Source organism: Cavia porcellus, unplaced genomic scaffold (assembly GCF_034190915.1).
Source record: "Cavia porcellus strain 051 isolate PalLab524CR breed Dunkin Hartley unplaced genomic scaffold, mCavPor4.1 scaffold_31, whole genome shotgun sequence".
Classification (NCBI taxonomy): domain Eukaryota; kingdom Metazoa; phylum Chordata; class Mammalia; order Rodentia; family Caviidae; genus Cavia; species Cavia porcellus.
The window spans coordinates 28,580,199-28,598,108 of record NW_026947514.1 but is presented as its reverse complement, the minus strand read 5'-3'; the positions used below and the strand labels follow the sequence as shown (position 1 = coordinate 28,598,108).

General features: G+C 39.0%; 2 protein-coding genes across 3 annotated transcripts in view; both read right to left on the bottom strand.

Moving 5' to 3' along the window:
• Numb (NUMB endocytic adaptor protein) overlaps positions 1-17,910 on the bottom strand; it is a 196,452-nt gene that overhangs the window by 174,298 nt on the left and 4,244 nt on the right. The window lies entirely within an intron of this gene.
• Heatr4 (HEAT repeat containing 4) overlaps positions 12,596-17,910 on the bottom strand; it is a 34,727-nt gene continuing 29,412 nt past the window's right edge. The window contains exon 16 of the mRNA XM_023566105.2: positions 12,596-12,944. Within this exon, the coding sequence (XP_023421873.1) occupies positions 12,786-12,944 (159 nt within the window). The 3' untranslated portion in view covers positions 12,596-12,785. The remainder of the gene's footprint in view (positions 12,945-17,910) is intronic.

Below are 17,910 nucleotides of genomic sequence, written 5' to 3'. Positions count from 1 at the left end.
TAGGTAAGACAGCTTGAATGCTTGTAAGATGAATACGCTCTTAGCTCTTAGCTCTGCCATTGTGCTATTGAAAGGGACCCCTAGTTATTATCAACAGATCTATGGGTGGACCAACCATTCTTCTACAGCAAGGAGTGAGCCTTAGAAAGTACTTAGAACTATGTAAATTTTTGTCCATCCTTGTTTTACATGTACACAAAGAATTTCCTGGAAACATGGCTACTCTCCAAGGACTTCTCAGAGTAGAATGCCTTCTAGAATTCCAGTGTTCCTATCACTTGGAACCTCATCAGAAAGTAGACTTCAATTCTCAAACCTAATGCTGCTGCTGCTGCTGTTATTTGAATCCTGGCTCTACTATTTTCTAATTGTGTAACTTTGGGAACATTGATTCATCTGTCCAAGTTTTTTTTTTTTAAATTTACAAAGCAGGATGCGCTTTTTTTTTCTTTCTATATAACAAATTACCCACCCCACCCCACCCCACTCCATGGCCTAAAGCTACACTTAATATCTTGTATTTCCAGTGGGTCTTAAATCCTACCCTAGTTTAGCTGGCTCCTCTAGCTTTGGCTTCCTCACAAGTTTGCAGTATTCCGTTGGGATGGGTGTGCTTTTCAACGCACTCACATGGTCACTGGCAGAATTCAGTTTCTTACTGGCTTTAGACTAAGGCTTTAGTTCCTCAGAGGCTGTTGGTAGAAAGCCTCCCTCAAAACTTTGTCTTATGGCCTATGCATGACACAGCATGGCATCTTACCTCATCAGAGCAAACAATAAAGAGGGCTAGCCAGAGAAAGAGGTCACAACATTTTATAATTCAAAAGAAGTGATAGCCCATCACTTTGTCACATTCTCTTAGAAGTAAGCCATTAGGTCCAGTTTATTCTCAAAAGAGGGAGTTATATAAGGATGTACTACCAGCAGGAGGACCATCACTGGCACTATTTTAGAAGCAACTTCTTTAGGGTTGTAAAAATATAATGCCTACTTATAGGGCTCATTTAAAAATTAAATGAGAGGGGCCAGGGTTATAGCTCAATGACACAATGCTTATCTGACAAGTGCAAGGTCCTGAGTTTGATTCCCTGTACCCCCTCCCAATTAAATGACATAATATGTTCAGCTTAGGGCCAGTATATTATAAAATGTCTAACTGGCATGTATAACTAGTATTGCTATTAATACTATTATTGAATATATACAATAGCTGGGCTTCTCTCCTGATTTCTAGAAGGAAAACTTTTATGAGAAATAAATGAGATAATGTGCAATTCAGGAACTGACACAGAATAAGTGTTCAATAGCCATTAGTTATTTACGTTATTGTATTTCATCTGCTTGCCTTGCTAAAGTATAAGAAAGAAATATAGTGAACTCTGGTAACTTTTCAAGTTTGGTCTTACTCCCTTTTATGTTGGCCCATTTTTCCATGAGTAGTCTATACTTGCCAGAGCGCAGTTCCAGATCTTGGGTTTGTAGAACGTGACCAACAAAGCATGACCCAATCTAATTCCCTACCTGCCCTATAACAAGGAATGTATGCCCCAAACCTGCAAGGCAGGTTAGTTAGAGCAGCACCTCCTATTTGCAGAAGAGTACAAGCCTGGCTTCATTCTCTCAAAGGAAGCTGGTCACCGTGTAGTCTAAGTCAGTTCTCTGCTGAGCATGAGAAGAAGAATCCCACATAGTCTCTTCAGACAGGATAAGGGCACCTAAGAGGAAGCTTCTACAGCTGGATTGGAAGAAATAAGAACTACGAGACTGAATAAAGAGCAACTTTACAATAAAAAGTTGGAAGAAAAGAGTCAGTCAACATGATTACTAAGAGGTTGGTGTGACCCAGCAAGGCTAAATCCAAGCTGGCTTTCTTACAAGGGAGAAAAATGTTGAGGATTGGCTTGAAGCCAGGGAAAATGAGTAACTATAATTAAGGAAACCCCATTATTTTGGCCTTGAGTCATTTCTCAGGACTCACCTATAATTATTATATAAGAAAGATGGAGGGTAGCCTCTTGAAATATAAATGATACAATCAAAAACTCTGCTACTTGGGAAGCTGAGGCAGGAAGATTATAAGCTTGAGACCAAACTGGGCAACTCAGTGAGACTCTGCCTCAAAATAAAATTTAACCAGGCAAAACAAACAAAAAAAAATTTAACCAGGCATAGTGGCATATACTTGTAATCCCAGCACTCAGGAGGCTGGGATAGAAGGATCACCATGAGTTTGAGGGTCAGTCTGGGATGCATAACGAGCTCAGCTTCAGCCTGAACTACATAGCAAGACCCTGTCTCAAAAAATTTTTTTCTTAAGTGTTAAAAAGGCCAAAGGTAGTGGACCTACCTAGCATGCCAGAGACTCAATCCCCAGTACCAAAACCAAAACATCCAACTCCAAGCTCATCTTCTCTAGCAACAGCTGCTATGGTGCTACATGTTAGAGATTAATATATAGCCACAAATAACAGCGGCTTACATCTTTACCTCCAAATCAAATGTGTTGTGCAGCTGTGATTTCAAGAAGCCCACTGATTTTCTGAGATGTATTAACCCTGGCCCCTTTTCCACCTGACACAGTCCCAAACGTTACTACATTTATGCATAGAAAGACTCAAAGCAGAAGTTGCTGGGAAAGTTCCAAGAGGGTAAACGGAAGCTATGTAGCAATAGTAAGTTCCTCTTCCGGTGACTTTTGTCATGTTTCTTTCCAAATCTGTTTTCTCTGTGTTTGAGACAGAGAAGACTTGTAAGTTTCAATACTGCTTAATAACCCAAGAAGACCTCTGTCTGGCCTCTGACAGGCTGGCTGATGTTAGAAGGGAAAGAAGAAGTCTGACTACACAATTGTGATGTGTATTTATTTATTCAGCCCTTTCCTACACCACAGCCAGAGCAGCAGCCATTTCACTGTACCTCCAGGAAGTGCATTTAGTGACAGGCTTTCTTTCTTTTCCTGTTAGTTTCCTGTAAACGGACATCAGTGTCCTTGTCAGTCCAGTAGCTGATAAGAAGGATGTTGTCGCTGAAGTGGAGACAGACAAATATATTTCCTATCATAGATCCAGGCTATTCTAAGAGCATGGAGATTAGGTCCTGGTTGTGGAAATAATAAAAGAACCTGATTTCATGTTTGTTTCACTGGTGCCATCTTCCTCCATGAAAACACTGTGATAACAGTGATTATGTCTTCACTTTGAGTAGAATGTGACACTGTCAGAAAGTAGCATCACACTGTACAGAAGCAGAACTGAGAGACACTACCCTAAATGGCATAGCCTGATGGTCACGTTGGAGGGTTAATATGAGAGGCATCTTGGGGCTTGTTCAACTTTGTTTCCTGTTACCAAACACATAAGTTTACCCTAAATTGGATTCCATTTGCTAGCTCCCACTTATCTTATAAATCACCTTTAAAAACTATAATTACAGGGAAGGCCTCCTGACACTCCTTCTCCCAGCCACCATTAGGTTGGGTGCCCCATTGATACACAATGCACTTCCATTTTGGATACGTACATCCCAAGGATAAACTTACTTATCCATCTCGTAGTGCATCATCACTGGGATAATGAGGACCACATCCTTCCTGCTTATGATGTCTAGCACAGGGCTTAGCCATCAGTATATCACTAGATATTTAGAAAATAAATGAATGGATCAGGAATTGTCTCTAGGAACAACTTTGCCATTTGACACAATCATTTATTTTTGGGTGGTGCTCTGGGAGTTATAAAAAAGGCATGTGCTAATTATCATATCATGATCACTAGTAGTTATAGTAATTAATAGTTAAAACACAGTGGCAGAGTAAGATTAAATAAAGCTCTACACTAGTATGCGTAGGCCATCCCTACACTAAATTTGGCATCCCACTGCCTAGCTCTGTTGGACCACTGTGGACAGAGCCATTCCTTTGGGATATTCTGTATAAAGTCACCAATGCTGGAAACAGAGAGAGCTCAGTTTCTTGTACATCAGTAAACACTTTCTGGTCCAAAATTAAAGAACTTGGCCTTTTGCTATTTTTCCTTCAGGCTCTGAGATGGATTTCTCAATCAAGAGTCTGAGCTGAATCAACCCTCCTCCTTGGAAAACAAGTCAGCTCCCGCAGGGCAGGTGATGGAAGTAGACTCATCCTGCTAATCTCCTCCACAGCCCTGAGAGACTAAGGTTCATGGCCATGGCCCTCTCCCTGGGAATAAAAGGGCAACTCAGGAGAAAAGACAGTGGATCCTATTCCTCCGTCCATTCTAAGATCTGGTCTTTTTTTTTTTTTTTTTCTGGGTAGGTGAGGAATTAAAGAAAGAAGAACTGGAGGGCAAAGGGAAAAAAATTGATGGAGGAAATTGGAATTGGAAAAGAAGATAACAAGACATGAAGATTCCCTGGAGATTCTTCAACAGTTCCCACATACAGGACAACTAAGGCACAGCCCAGTTGCCAAGACACTGGAGAACGCAAAAATGCAGTCCGTAGGAGGTGATGACAGCAAGGTAGCAGGCAAATCTGATACACAGGCTCCTATAAAGAGCTGTGCCCTGTGGCAGCGCTACAAACTGCTTAAGTGAAGAGAGGGAGTGGGCGTCAGGCTCAGACCTTGAATCAGGAGGCCCATACTCTATTTCCAGCTCGGGCACCAATTTAAGAGGAGGACCCCTCAAGCGAAAGATGAATGTCAGAGATGTGACTTAATCAGCTGCCTTTGGGATGGACAGATATTTGCAGGATGCTTTGAAATCTCTAGATGAAAGGAAATTCCAGAAAAAGCCATCATTACTTTGAACACTGATCATAAGGGAGCCAGAGCATCTTTGAGCTCCTCCTATATTGGAATTAGAGGCTGCAGTAGTTTGTCTTGGGTGGACCAGTCCTGAGGGATCTGTTTTCTAGTAGTATCAGTGGTGAGGTCAGTGATGAAGTCCCTGAAGAATACAACCACAAATCTTACTACCAGAATATAGAAATTTCCAGTCAAGCTCCAAAACATTTTCTGTGCGGACTGCTTCTGGCCAGACCTAACTTGCATAGGGGGACAATGTGCAGGGTATGATATGATAACACTTTTCTCTCTTCTCTCCTTTTGCCTTTACATACAAGGCTTCTTAAAACATGAGTGGTGTAAACTCCTATAGTCCCGTCTACTCAAGAGGCTGATGCAGAAGGATTACCTGAACCTGAGTTTGAGGCCAGATTAGGCAACCCACAAAACAAACTGTCTGAAAAACAAAACAAAATAAACTATTCTGACTTACAAAGAACACAAAGGAAATTCCAAAGTGATCATCTTAAGTATGATTCCCTATCTTCAAAAGCTCAGGAAAAAAAAAAGGAACATGCTATGCTTAAACCAAACCCTCTTTCTTTCTAATTGTCAGAATTGTCAGGTGTATGACTTTGGTATTCTCCTTCTTTATTTATTCCCTTATATACTTTTCTGTGAGTACTTTCACTCCAGTCCTTCTTCTGAACTTATGAATCATCTGGATTTCCATTCCAAAGAAAAAAACATTTATCACTGAGCTCTTGAGTGCAAGTATATTCCCTTTCCTCGTCTCTTCAAAACTAAAAAGCTGAATAGACTCAGAACAGACCTTTAATTCAAGCCTGCAACAAGTTCTTACCTGTTTTGAATGACATAGACAGTAGTCATCTCAGGTCACAAACATCAGAGAACACATATGATTTTCCTGCCCTTGCACAAAGTGGACAAAACCATCAAGCTGATACGGACTAGATCATCTGATTAAGTCAGAGCTGCTTGTAAACAATGAAAAATCTCAAGGATATGCATATAACTTCTAAGGCAAGCTCTTCAGGGGGAGCTAAATCTCTACAATCACAAATGGCATGGGTAAGTAAAATTAACCTGAACTCTCAAATCCCTACATTCTAGGATTTCAATGTCACTTCTAAAACTCTAGTAGACACGCTTACAACTAAAAAAATTTGGGGTTCATAGGTAATAACTGCATGAAACTCAAACCCAGGGAAGAAATTAAATAAGAACACAGCACAGATCAGAGAAAATTCATGAATTGCAGAATCTTGCATGAGTGAAGCTGTGTGAATCCCAAACTAGCCATTTTTCAATCTGGTCCTATGTGGGAATCCCAGGTTCCTCTTCCAGTTTCAGGAATTCCAATTCAGTAGGTTGAAATAGAGGCCATGAGTCTGTATTACATTTTAGCCAAGCTTCCCCAGACTATCCTGACTATAACCAGCTTTGAGGACCATTACCTGAATAACATTTCCTCCAAGGTAAGATACTGTTGGATAGATCATAAGTCTGATCCAGCCTGGTAATCCCTATAATCTTAATTGTCAAGCTGCTTGATTGGTGAATGATGACTCAGAGACATATACAGCTGGTATCCTTATGACATGGGAACAAACTCCAGAGCAGCATTAGATTCTAAATCCACAGATAAAATCAGGCAGTATAAGAGTCTTCTGTTCCTGGGTTCACACAGAACCTTCTCCAAGATCTGTCTTTCCCACCTCAGATATGAATCAGCTCCACCTATTAGAAACAATGTAGTACTTTTGGAAGGAAATACTCAGATTTGTTTACCAGGACAAGATGTCTACACACTTCTCTCATAGCTGTTTTTGCACAGTGTTTAACACAATGCTAGATGTCCATTTATTCAGTAAATATCTTCTGATTTAAAATTAGATATGTGATCCAGGCCAACAAATTGTTGCTGAGTATATGAATAAGTAAATAAGACAGTAGTAAAACAGATCAGAGTAGGAAGTCCCTATCCTCTGTATAACAGACTCTCAAAAACTATTGTTTTATTGCAGTAGCTGGAGACAGAGGAAAAGCCATCTCAGGAAATTCTACTTAAGAGTCAATTTTTACTCTGTTAGGGACACAGCATTTAAATTCTTCAGAAGATAGAGGTAAACTGATGCTAAGAACAAGTGCCAAAGGGGTGCCCACTTTTTCTTCTCAAATGTACCTCTAAGTGAAGGCTAAAGGCATGAGAACTGTGCCTAGTACTCACCTGTCCTGAATGATCTAAGCAGCAGTCATTCTAGATCACAATCATCATAGGCACCACAGGATCTTTCTGCGGTTGTATAGGACTTTCTGTATAATTAGTGTTCAGTATGTTTAAATAAATGAAGCTTAAATTCCAGTTCTGCCACTGTGCATCTTGGTACAAGTTATAGAATCTCGCCTTTCTCATGACTGAGACAACAGCATCCTTGCCTATTTTCTGTATGATTAGAAATTACATTTTTGGGGCTGGGGATTTAGCTCAGCGGCATAAGCGCCTGCCTTGCAAGCAGGCAGTCACGAGTTCGATCACCGGTACCGATAAAAAGGAAAAAAACAAAAAAAAAAAATTACGTTTTTGGGGCTAGGAGTTTAGCTCAGTAGTACAAATGCCTGCCTGGCAAGCATGAGGTCATGAGTTTGATCCCCAGTACAAATAAACCAGAAATTACATGTTTTAAGAGTTATTGACACTGTGGCTGGCATTCCGCAGGTACCTGACAAATGGTTATGGTACACAGTTGCTACTCTAAGACTAGATAACCAGAAGTTCCTGGAAACAATCTTATATGATCAAACTGACATCTAGTGGTACAATTTTAGAACATATACCCCAAGTAGATTTAATTTCTGATTTGATAGTAAATTGGGAATAAGTAGAACTGTGGCACCTGCATCACATGAGTAACAATGTTTAATCCTCATCAGTGATTTTCAGCTCGGCTTATGTATTAGTGACTTGTTAAACTTTTAAAGCTACTATCCAGATTTAAAAACTATTATCAGAGTCAGGCATGGTGGTGCACACCTGTAATCCCAGTACTCAGGAGGCGGAGGCAGGAGAAACACAGCAAGTCTGAGACCAGCGAAGGCTACAAAGTGAGCTCAAGGCCAGCCTGAACTGCATAGTGAGACCCTGTCTCAAGAAACTGACAAACCAGCAAACAAACGAAAACTATTACCTGTCAACTAACGCTTGGGGTTTGTCTTCAGAGATTCTGATTTAACTTGTAGAAGATATGAGTCAGGATGTCACATTTTAAAAAGAGTGATTTTAATATATATCAGGGTTGAGAATCATTGCAACAGATATGTGAGATAATTATTTTTCTCATTTGACAAATAATGAAAGTAAAACTCAGGGATGGGATGCAGCATGGTAGTGCACTTGCTTAGCATGCTTGAGGCCCTGGGTTCAATCTCCCAACACACACACACTCACAAAACCCCAAAATTCAGAAGAATAAGGTAATTTCTACATAGTAGCAGGAGGAAATTTTAACTTGAGACTATCGTTTTCCCAGTAACATGATCTGGTTTTGAATATCTAAGATGCCCCACTAACCTCTTGCTTAGAAGAGGCTCAATTCAAGGGCATTACGGAGAGAATTACCTGCTCCTGTGAACTGAAGCTCTGTAAATACAGTAAGTTCTTGACATAAACATTCGAGTTGTGAACTTTCCAGGGGCACTGTATAAGATTCACTTTGTCAGGTTGCCAACAAATCCAATTTACAAATGTCCTCCCTGAAAAGAATTCACGTGTAAGTCAGGACTTAACGTAACAGCTTTGTGTTGATGCGGTAGTGCGGTTCAACGAAGAACCTGATTGTCTGATCTCTCTGACTCTTTCTGGAGCTTTAAACTGCTGCTGATGGGTAAATTAGTATGAGGCTGATTCTGAAATGGATAGCTACAAGATAAATTTAAAGCTCATTTTCTTTGTGAGATCATGAATATGTTAAAACCTTAACACAGATTAAGTTAATCCTCAATTATGAGCTGATTATACTGCTGCAACTTGTTTGGCCAAAAGCAGTTGAGGTCATAGGTACTGGCAAGTAAAGGGAATGCAAAGATCTAAATCCTAATCTCTGAGACTGTTTCCTGAATTGCCCACCCACACATGTGCCTGAAGGACAGATGATATTGAAAGGCTATGAGACACAAATCTATTCCAAATTTACCCTGTAGAAACTGTTGCTCAGTGCAAGGGTGGAAAATTACCAGCATCTCACGTGGTCAGTGACAAAGGCTATGGCATCTCATCGAGATGAACAGGACCCAGGCCATTGTTCACCAATTCCTAGCTCAAGTAGTACAGATGATTTCCCTAAACTTTATGGGGATGCTTCCTTGATTGGTGCTGGGCAGCAGATGGGAGCAGCTGAGGATGCTAAGATTCAGCTGAGTAACATTTTAGGAACAACTTACTGAAAAATCTTTTATTGAAGGGTCATCCACGGTCAGTCTGAGAGCTGAATCTCATCCAGAGATGTTTTGGTCACAGTGTTAGTTTACAGTGTTTTAAATACTTTTCAATCAATTGTAAATATTTAATTCTGGAGAGATTTCACATAAAAATCCAAATTTTTGGCATGAAATATAATGCAGAGAACCTCAAAGTCTAGATCACCACTGTATCCCCAGAGCTTAGAATAGTGCCTTTGAATGAGTTGGGGCTTTACTTACTTGTTTTTATTTTGCTTTGTTTTAAGGTGAGGTCTTGCAGCGAGGCATGTGCTCTCTACTGAATTTCACCCCCAGCCTAGAAAATTATTACTTCAAAAAAATGTTTTTTGGTACCGGGGTTGATTGAACCTAAGATTTTCCCACTGATCTATACCCCCAAACTTTTCATTTTTACTTTGAAGACAGGGTCTCACTAAGTTGCCAAGTTTGGCCTTAAAAATTGCAATCTTCGGGGCTGGGGATTTAGCTCAGCGGCATAAGCACCTGCCTTACAAGCAGGCAGTTGTGAGTTCAATCCCCGGTACCAATAAAAAGGAAAAAGACAAAAAAAAAAAAAAAATTGCAATCTTCCTACCCCAGCTTCCCAGAGTGATGGGATTGCATACATGCACTATTGCACCTAGCTCAGCCATTACTATTTATTGCTGACTAATATACTATTATAGGAATACACCACATTGTATTTATCCATTCATCATCATGACTGTGACAAAAAAATACTGCTGTGAACATTAATGTTAATTTAGATTTCTGGCATTTCTCAGAAGAAAATTACCCATTGTATATTTTTGTACTGAAAGCAATAATTTAAGTGTGTGTGCTTTAAAACAATTTTTTAAAATTCTGTTTTGGCACTTCATTTTTAAAAATATAGCTAGAGTTTCAGAAAAATCACTTACCACTTGGGACTTTATTGCTGAAAGCCTCTCTAATTCTTCAACAAAACAAGTCCGTTTTATCTGACTAAGCAACAAATCCCTCAAAGTGAGGGAAACTATCTCATGTTTCCTGGTATATCCATGATAACTACTGGTACCTATTCTTGGTATATGTACAGTGATAATCTAGATCAAGAAATGATAAGGCAGGAATTAAGCAACAGCCAATTGAAAGTTGTGGGAGGGAGGAAGTAAATCCTAACATAATTACTTTTTTTTGAGACAGAGTCTCACTATGTAGCCCAGGACGGTCTTGAATTTGTGGCAGTCCTCTGCCTCAGCCTCCTGAGTGCTGGAATTACAGGTGTGTGCCACATGCCCAGCCTCACAATTTACTTGATCTGTGATTATCCCTTGATCTGGTCTGTTGACATGGTTCCCTAAGGAATGCTAATTCAGATAGAATATATAGTCTGCGGATATTGTTCAGTGGCACAGTGCCTACCTGGCAAGTGTGAGGTCTTGAGTTTGATTCCTGCTACAAAGAAAAAAATCCAGATAGAACATATATAAATTTTATATGAAAAATGGATTATTTCTCTAGATCCTAAGAAAAAGTCACCATTATGTTTTCCTGATACACTGGGACAAACTGAAGCTTTTACGGCAGGGTAGGGATCAGCACTTGCCTCATCAACCAGTAGAGTTAATAAAGGCAGAAGAAAGGGACAGAATGAAGACACTGTAAGAGAATCAGCCACAAAGGACAGGTAAGGCCCTTTGGAGAGGGTCTGTGGAACTTGTGGAGTACTTTGTCATCATATCATTTTGTTAATATGAACAGATTAACAAAAACACGAGAGCAGGGAGAATGGATGCTAGCTTATCTATTGTAAAAATAGAAAAGAGTCATTCTGGAAACAAGAGAGGGAAAAGGACTTCTCATGGATCCCTGCCATGCTCATTCTCTCCCCACCCCCAGCCCTTTCCCTGTCCTTTTCATCACCTGGAAATTCCTCCCTACTCCCCTCGCTTATTCTAGATCCAACAAACGTTCCCTCGTCTCTGACTCCAGTGCCCTCCTCCTAAGCATTCCCTTAGCACATCCATTATGTGCCACACAATTCCCACTAGATTAAACATATTGTCTTGAAAGGTTCTTGTATGTGTGTTTTATAAAACCCCTTGTAAACTCCTTGACACAAGGGCCATTTCTTCTGCTGCTATTAGGTCTCCCACAGTGGTGATGGCCTAAGAGACCTTCTGTGTGGCCTTGCTGGCTGGTTGGTGAGAGAGTTCAGTTCAGCTCTCTTGCTCTTGCCAGCAACGAAAAGAGTGCACAATAGCGTCCTTTCACTATTAAATGGCAAATTCAAAGATAGAGGGGCCAAGAGAGTACTTGGACAGAATTATTCATTGTTTTAAATGCCTCATGAGCTCCAGATCCCAGAATCCTCAGGTTAGATGTGGAAATAGATGAAATGTGTAAAGTTATTAAAAAAAAAAAAGGGTTACATGAGTCCAGGAAAGGGAAGATTTTCTGTTATGCATAAATGGGTATTGCTCAAAATTGCCCATCTACATTTCATAGCTGCTAGACGTTCATAGTGGAAAATATTACTTTTTGTATTTCAATAACAACGTCAAGAAAAGATGAGATTAGGGAGAAGAAAATAGGAGAGGGGCCACACTGCCATTATTTTCATTGTTGAATGTTCCTGTGCCTTTTAGGATATAAATAGCAATCAATACTTAGGAAAGAAAGCTGGATTCATACTATTCTGAATTCTGGGTTTCTCCTTTTCTATGGTTATTTTTTGACTATCATGTGCTCTTACAAATTCCTGTCTTGTGATAGTTTCCAGCTGCACCACAATTCTTAAATCTTTTAAGCATTAAACACACTGAAGCATATGAGAATTGTTTGTCATTAAGCCTTGAGAAACTTCAGTTATTTCCTGGGAATTTAAGTGTGGCACACCCACCCACCCACTCAGTATGAAGGGGAAATTATTGTGTTGGCTTGTTTTTGTTGTTGTTATTTTGTTTTGTAATAATCTTGTGACATGGATGCCACATTGACTAACAATCCATGTGACACGCTGTCCACATTGCCCCATAGACTGCACTTGAAGAACTTCCTCTAGAATGAGACTAGACACGTAGATATTTTTATAAAAAAGTGAGAGACTAGTCATGCAGATTTTCCTTTTAAAGTCACCTGAACTGTTTCTTTATTAGATAAATGGGAGTCTAGTTTGGGTTCCAGAGGAGAGTGTGTATAGCTTTGTAAACAATGTTGAGTCTTTCAGTGTTCCCACTTTAATAAACTTGGGGCTCCGACTCATATTTAATATATGATTTTTCACAGGTACAGAAGAATATCCTCTGTCACCAAATGTGATGTCAGTCTTCTTTAACTCTCTATATAATTACTACACATTAAGAAATCAAGTCCACAGTTACATAATTTTTCTTTATAAACAGTGACAAGATTGTACAGAATCAATGAAGAGACAAAACAGACCTGGTCCACTCTGCCTGTATCTTGGAACAAGAGCAGCATTCATCCTAGAGATGAGTACCTTTCCTTTCAGAGAGAGAAGCCTTGATGTTGGGAAAAATCTTCTGAGTTATTTACTCAGCTAAAGACCTGAGGTGAGCGATTCAAATGGCCCCATAGCAATCCTTTTTTCCCGAGCAGTGCGTAGATCTTTGACAAGTGACAAGTGACGTCTGCTTTGTGTGTTTAGATCTAGGATTGGACTTTGTAACCAGGGATTCGGTGTACGTGGCTTCATAGGCTGCAAAGAAAGATTAACATATGAGTGCATATGGCACACATGTGCTTTGTGTGAAAGGTTCACCCAAGGTGAAAGTCTCTTTAGTGACAATTTGTTAGAATAGCTCTCTGAATTGCTGAACTAAGAAGATAGAATCTATGAGCACAAGATCTGTGCTCCAAGACCCTAGTCAGAAAGCCATCTGTATGTATGGAAGACTATTTGCTATATATCTACATACTTAATTTTTATATATCAGGCTAACAAACTGTTGAGTAAAACAGTTCTGTTCCCTATCCTGACAAGGAGATGAGGTCTGAATTTGGGGCAGTCAGATTTGGAGAATGGGCAGTACAGGAAAGCTGGCATGCAGCCCATCCATCTCTTGCTCCATTTCCAGGTCCATCCTGCATTCTGAGGACCTCCCAATTACTGTGGACTCTCCAGTCTGCACATCCAAGTTATATTCACAAAACGTCCAAACCACCTATTGGCCACTCCTTTAGTACAAGGCTTCCCATTGTTGGTAACACAGCCCAGCCCACCAAAGCCCAAAAGTGGGAGAGAAATTCCAGAGTTTCAGGTACCCAGAATATATTGTAAATAAGGTTGGTGTGGGCTATGGTAAATTGCAGATTTCTTATCCTTTGATGAATGGTGTGGTCAGAGGTAGGGGCTGAGTTCACCAAAGCTGAGGCCCAAGGGCAGAGGCCTCACTGATCCAGGGTGGTCCTGATTAGGTTACTGCTGGTCATCCTAACATGACCAAGTGCTCTACTGCCTGCCATGCTTACTAAAGTGCTGATGTGCCATGAAAATGAAGGACCATAGCTTGATAAGAACACGTCCTATGGTACCCAATATTAACATGGGTTGGAATAGGAGACAAAACTAGGATACTTTTAAAATGTACAGGGCCAGAAGCTAGTCTATAGATAGCTATAGTCTATAGTCTATAGTCTTTTTAGTTATCATATATATAAAACTCATAAAATAAACATTTAGCTCTTACTGATATCTAGTAAAAAAAGTATTCCCTGCAGCACTGTAAATGTACCATTCATTTTTCTTGTTTGACAGGAACTAAACAAAATGAAATTTATCAGAACATATGTGTTTATATAGAACAGGCTTATCTGTCATTATATATATTTATCTTTCTCTTCATTAAACAGAATTTTTTTTTGAGGTATTGGACCTTGAACTCAGACTTTTGCATTGAGTTATATTCCCCAGTTCTTTTTTTTTTTTTTTTTTTGTCTTTTTCGTTTTTACCGGTACCAGGGATTGAACTCACAACTGCCTGCTTGCAAGGCAGGAGCTTATGCCGCTGAGCTAAATCCCCAGCCCCTATTCCCCAGTTCTTTTAATTTTTTTTTTTTTTTTTTTGAGACAAGTTCCTGCCAAGTGACTAAACTTGAATTTGCAATCCTTTTGTCTCAGTCTTCCAGAATGCTAGGATTACAGGCATGCATTACCATAGCTGGCTGGAATATTTTAAAAATGTGTTACTAATTTGATGGAATTACTTCTGATTTTTTTTTTTTTGTAGGAGAGATTGAACCAAGATTGCTTACCTCAGGCAAGCTAAGTAACATTGTAACTTGAGCTACATACCATCTTTTTATTTTTATTTTTGAAATAAGGTCTTATACATTATGCAGGGTAGTAGCCTCAAATTTGTGATCCTCTTGCCTCAGCTCACTGAGTGGGTGGGATTACAGGGGCATACCACAGTGCCTGCCTATTTCTAATTTTTATGCATGACTATTCTTGAATTAATCTCACAAGACTACCCATAATATATGCCCACTCACACATCTGTGCAATCCCCTACCTTTTATAATATTCCTTGCATTACTAATAATTATTTCAGATACATTTACTGTATTATTACTGGTAAAGTAATAAGAACCAACATATTTATTCTCCTTTTATTACTCAATAATTGGGTAAATCAATTATAACGAACCATTTCTGTTTTTCTTTTTAGATGCTGAAGACTGAATCTATGGCTACATAAATGCTCTACCACTGAGCCACACGCAACCCTAAAAACCATATATAAAATTATTATTAAAATAATGAACTATGCATGGGCTACTGCTGGACTGGAACAGACAGAACCCAGCCTTTCCCTCTGAGTCAGCGCCATTCTCCGGCCGGAGTAGGGGAGAGAGAACAAAGCCACACCAGCAAGCAAGCCTAGTCCGGGAACCAGTGCCATGCATGGGTTGCCACCAGATTGGAACAGAGAGACCCCCCACCCAACACCTACCCATGTTGTAAGCGACAGGCTTATGCAGAGAAACACAGGCTGTGATAATAGCTGTTAAGGTGAAATGCAATTGGATGCCTGTGGTGCTTTGGTGTTTCACTAACATTGCAGGTCTATGGCCAGTGGTCTGATCATAGGTTCAGAGGATATTGGTGCACAGTGTGATATCTATTGGGGATCTCCTTCTGAGAGTTGCAGCCATTGTTGATTCCCTATGGTCTTGTTTTGAAGTCCTGTATCATTTCCATTGTTTTTTTGGGTTGGGTTTTATTCTCTTTTGTCTTGCTTGATTATGTCAAATTCAATGGCAGGAGCAACTATCTCAAAGATAGCAAGATATATTATGGTAGCAATTTTGGATTTACTATTGGCTTGTTTTGAACTCCTTTATTGCATTCATTGTCTTGTTTTTATTGTTTCTATTCTATTCTGTTCTATTTGATTTTTACTATGCCTAAAGTTATCTGCAACTATTTTGAAGACATCAAAAGGCTTTACAGTAACTATAGTTGATTTTGTAATATTTTGAAGTCCTATATCTTTTACATTGGCTTGTTTTGATTGGCTTATTCTGTTTTGTTCTCTTTAAAATAAAAAAATAAAATAAAATAATAAACTATTTTAACTTTCAAGGTGTATTGCTCTATTATAGTTTTATTATATTTTTGACTGTTACATTGAAATGAAAGATGAAGTCATGATAAAAAGTATGTCTGATTTGTACATGAAAGTCTGTAGAAGCTTTATTTATAAACCAAAATTAAGAATCATCCAGCATGTCTGCCAATAAGTAAATGAACAAACTGATACATCTATACAATGTCAAAGAAGAAAGAAAATAACCTACCAAAATACAAAAAGACATTCATGAACCTCCTTTAGTGAACTGCTAATTCAAAGAAGCCAGCCTGAAAATGCTACATAAATATGATTACAATCATGCAACATTCTGGAAAGGACAAAATTATAGAGACAGTGAAAATATTGGGGCTCATCAAGTGTTTGAGAGGAGGAGAAAAAGATCAAATAGATTTTTAGGGTGGTAAAGCTACTTTGGATGGTGGTAAGTACCATGAATACATGAGATTATCATTTTTTAAGATCCACAGAAATTTACAGCACAAAGAGTGAACCTTAATATATGAAAAATTTAAAAATTCACTTCAGAAGGAAGGAGATAACAGGAAGAAATTCAGACTAGGACAAGAGACTCCAACTGTGCAAAACTACTTCAGTGAAGGCGGTGGGTAAAACTTTGCATATGAGTGGCATCTGTAAGACTAAAGGCCACAAGAGTTGCACATAGCAATATAAAGTCTAGTTAATAAAATTCTTTTCCAGGGAGTTTGGGTTACTGAGTCTGATATATATACACTGAAACTGAACCATAATGAAAAGGAATGGAAGATAGTGGGAGCCAGATCTTTCATTGGCTTTGCTGATCAGGTCATATACCAAGTATTTTCTATAATAAATTAAATCTGTGGTTGCAAAATCTGGCATAAATATTTTAAAAGTATACTGGGAACTGGGAGTGCTGGAATACATCTGTAATCTCAGCTACTTGGAAGGCTGAGACAGGAGGATTTCAAGGTCAAGGCTAGTAGGGAAGTTTGGACAGATCCTGTGTCAAAAGAAAACAAAACAAGAAAAACAAACTTGTCATTCCAGCCACACAGTAGGTGGAGGCAGGAGAACTGCTGAGAGTTCAAGACTAGCTAGGACTACAGAGTGAGTTCAAGGCCAGTCTGAACAATATAGTGAGACCCTATCTATAAATAAATACATAAATAAAAAGGACTTGGATGTATGTCAGTGGTACAGTGCTTGCCTAGCACACATTAGATCCTGGATTTGATCTCCAGTAAAATAAGAAAAATAAACAAATAAATAAATAAATAAAAGCCTATAGGGTGGAACATACCTATAATCCCAGCATTTGGGAGGCTGAGGTAGGAGAATTACCATGAACTCAAGGCCAGTCTGGGCTACATAGTGAGTTCAAGGCCAGCATGAACTACATAGGGAGACCTGTTTTAAAAACAAAACAAAAAAAGAAATACATAAAAGTGCATGAAAACTATTTTATCAGATGATACTGTATTGGTAAAGATATGAGGAAGTGATTAAAATTGTAATTTTCCTTAAGCTTTTTCTCAGTGGTGCTGGGAATTGAACGCAGGGCCTCACACATGCTAGGCAAGTGTCACCACTACAAGTACATCCCCAGTCTTCCATTATTTTGTTATTTAATACATAGAGTTAAACAAGATACAATTAAGTAAAAGATGAACATATATTAATGAAAGTTGTTTGACAAATCTTGATAAAGTGTTTTGGAATAATTCCCAGAAACTAAAACAGTAAATAACTCTACTATTGGTCAGATTTTTCCCCCGTATTGGGGATTGACCCATAGCCTATGCTCTGAACTGAATCCCCAGCTATTTTTGGTTTTTATTTTGAGACAGGATCATGCTAACAGTTTCAAGTTATACTGAAACTTTTGATCCTTCCTGCTTCAGTCTCCAGAATAGTTAAGGGTACAGGGATACATCATTATTCCCAAATGGGTCAGACAGTTTTAATTTTTACCCATTAACAAAATGGAAGAAAAACCAAACTGGTCAATAATAATTTCTGATGACAGGTCACTATACTGGATATAACATTAAAATTTTGATGCTGATGAATTGTCACTTGTAGTCA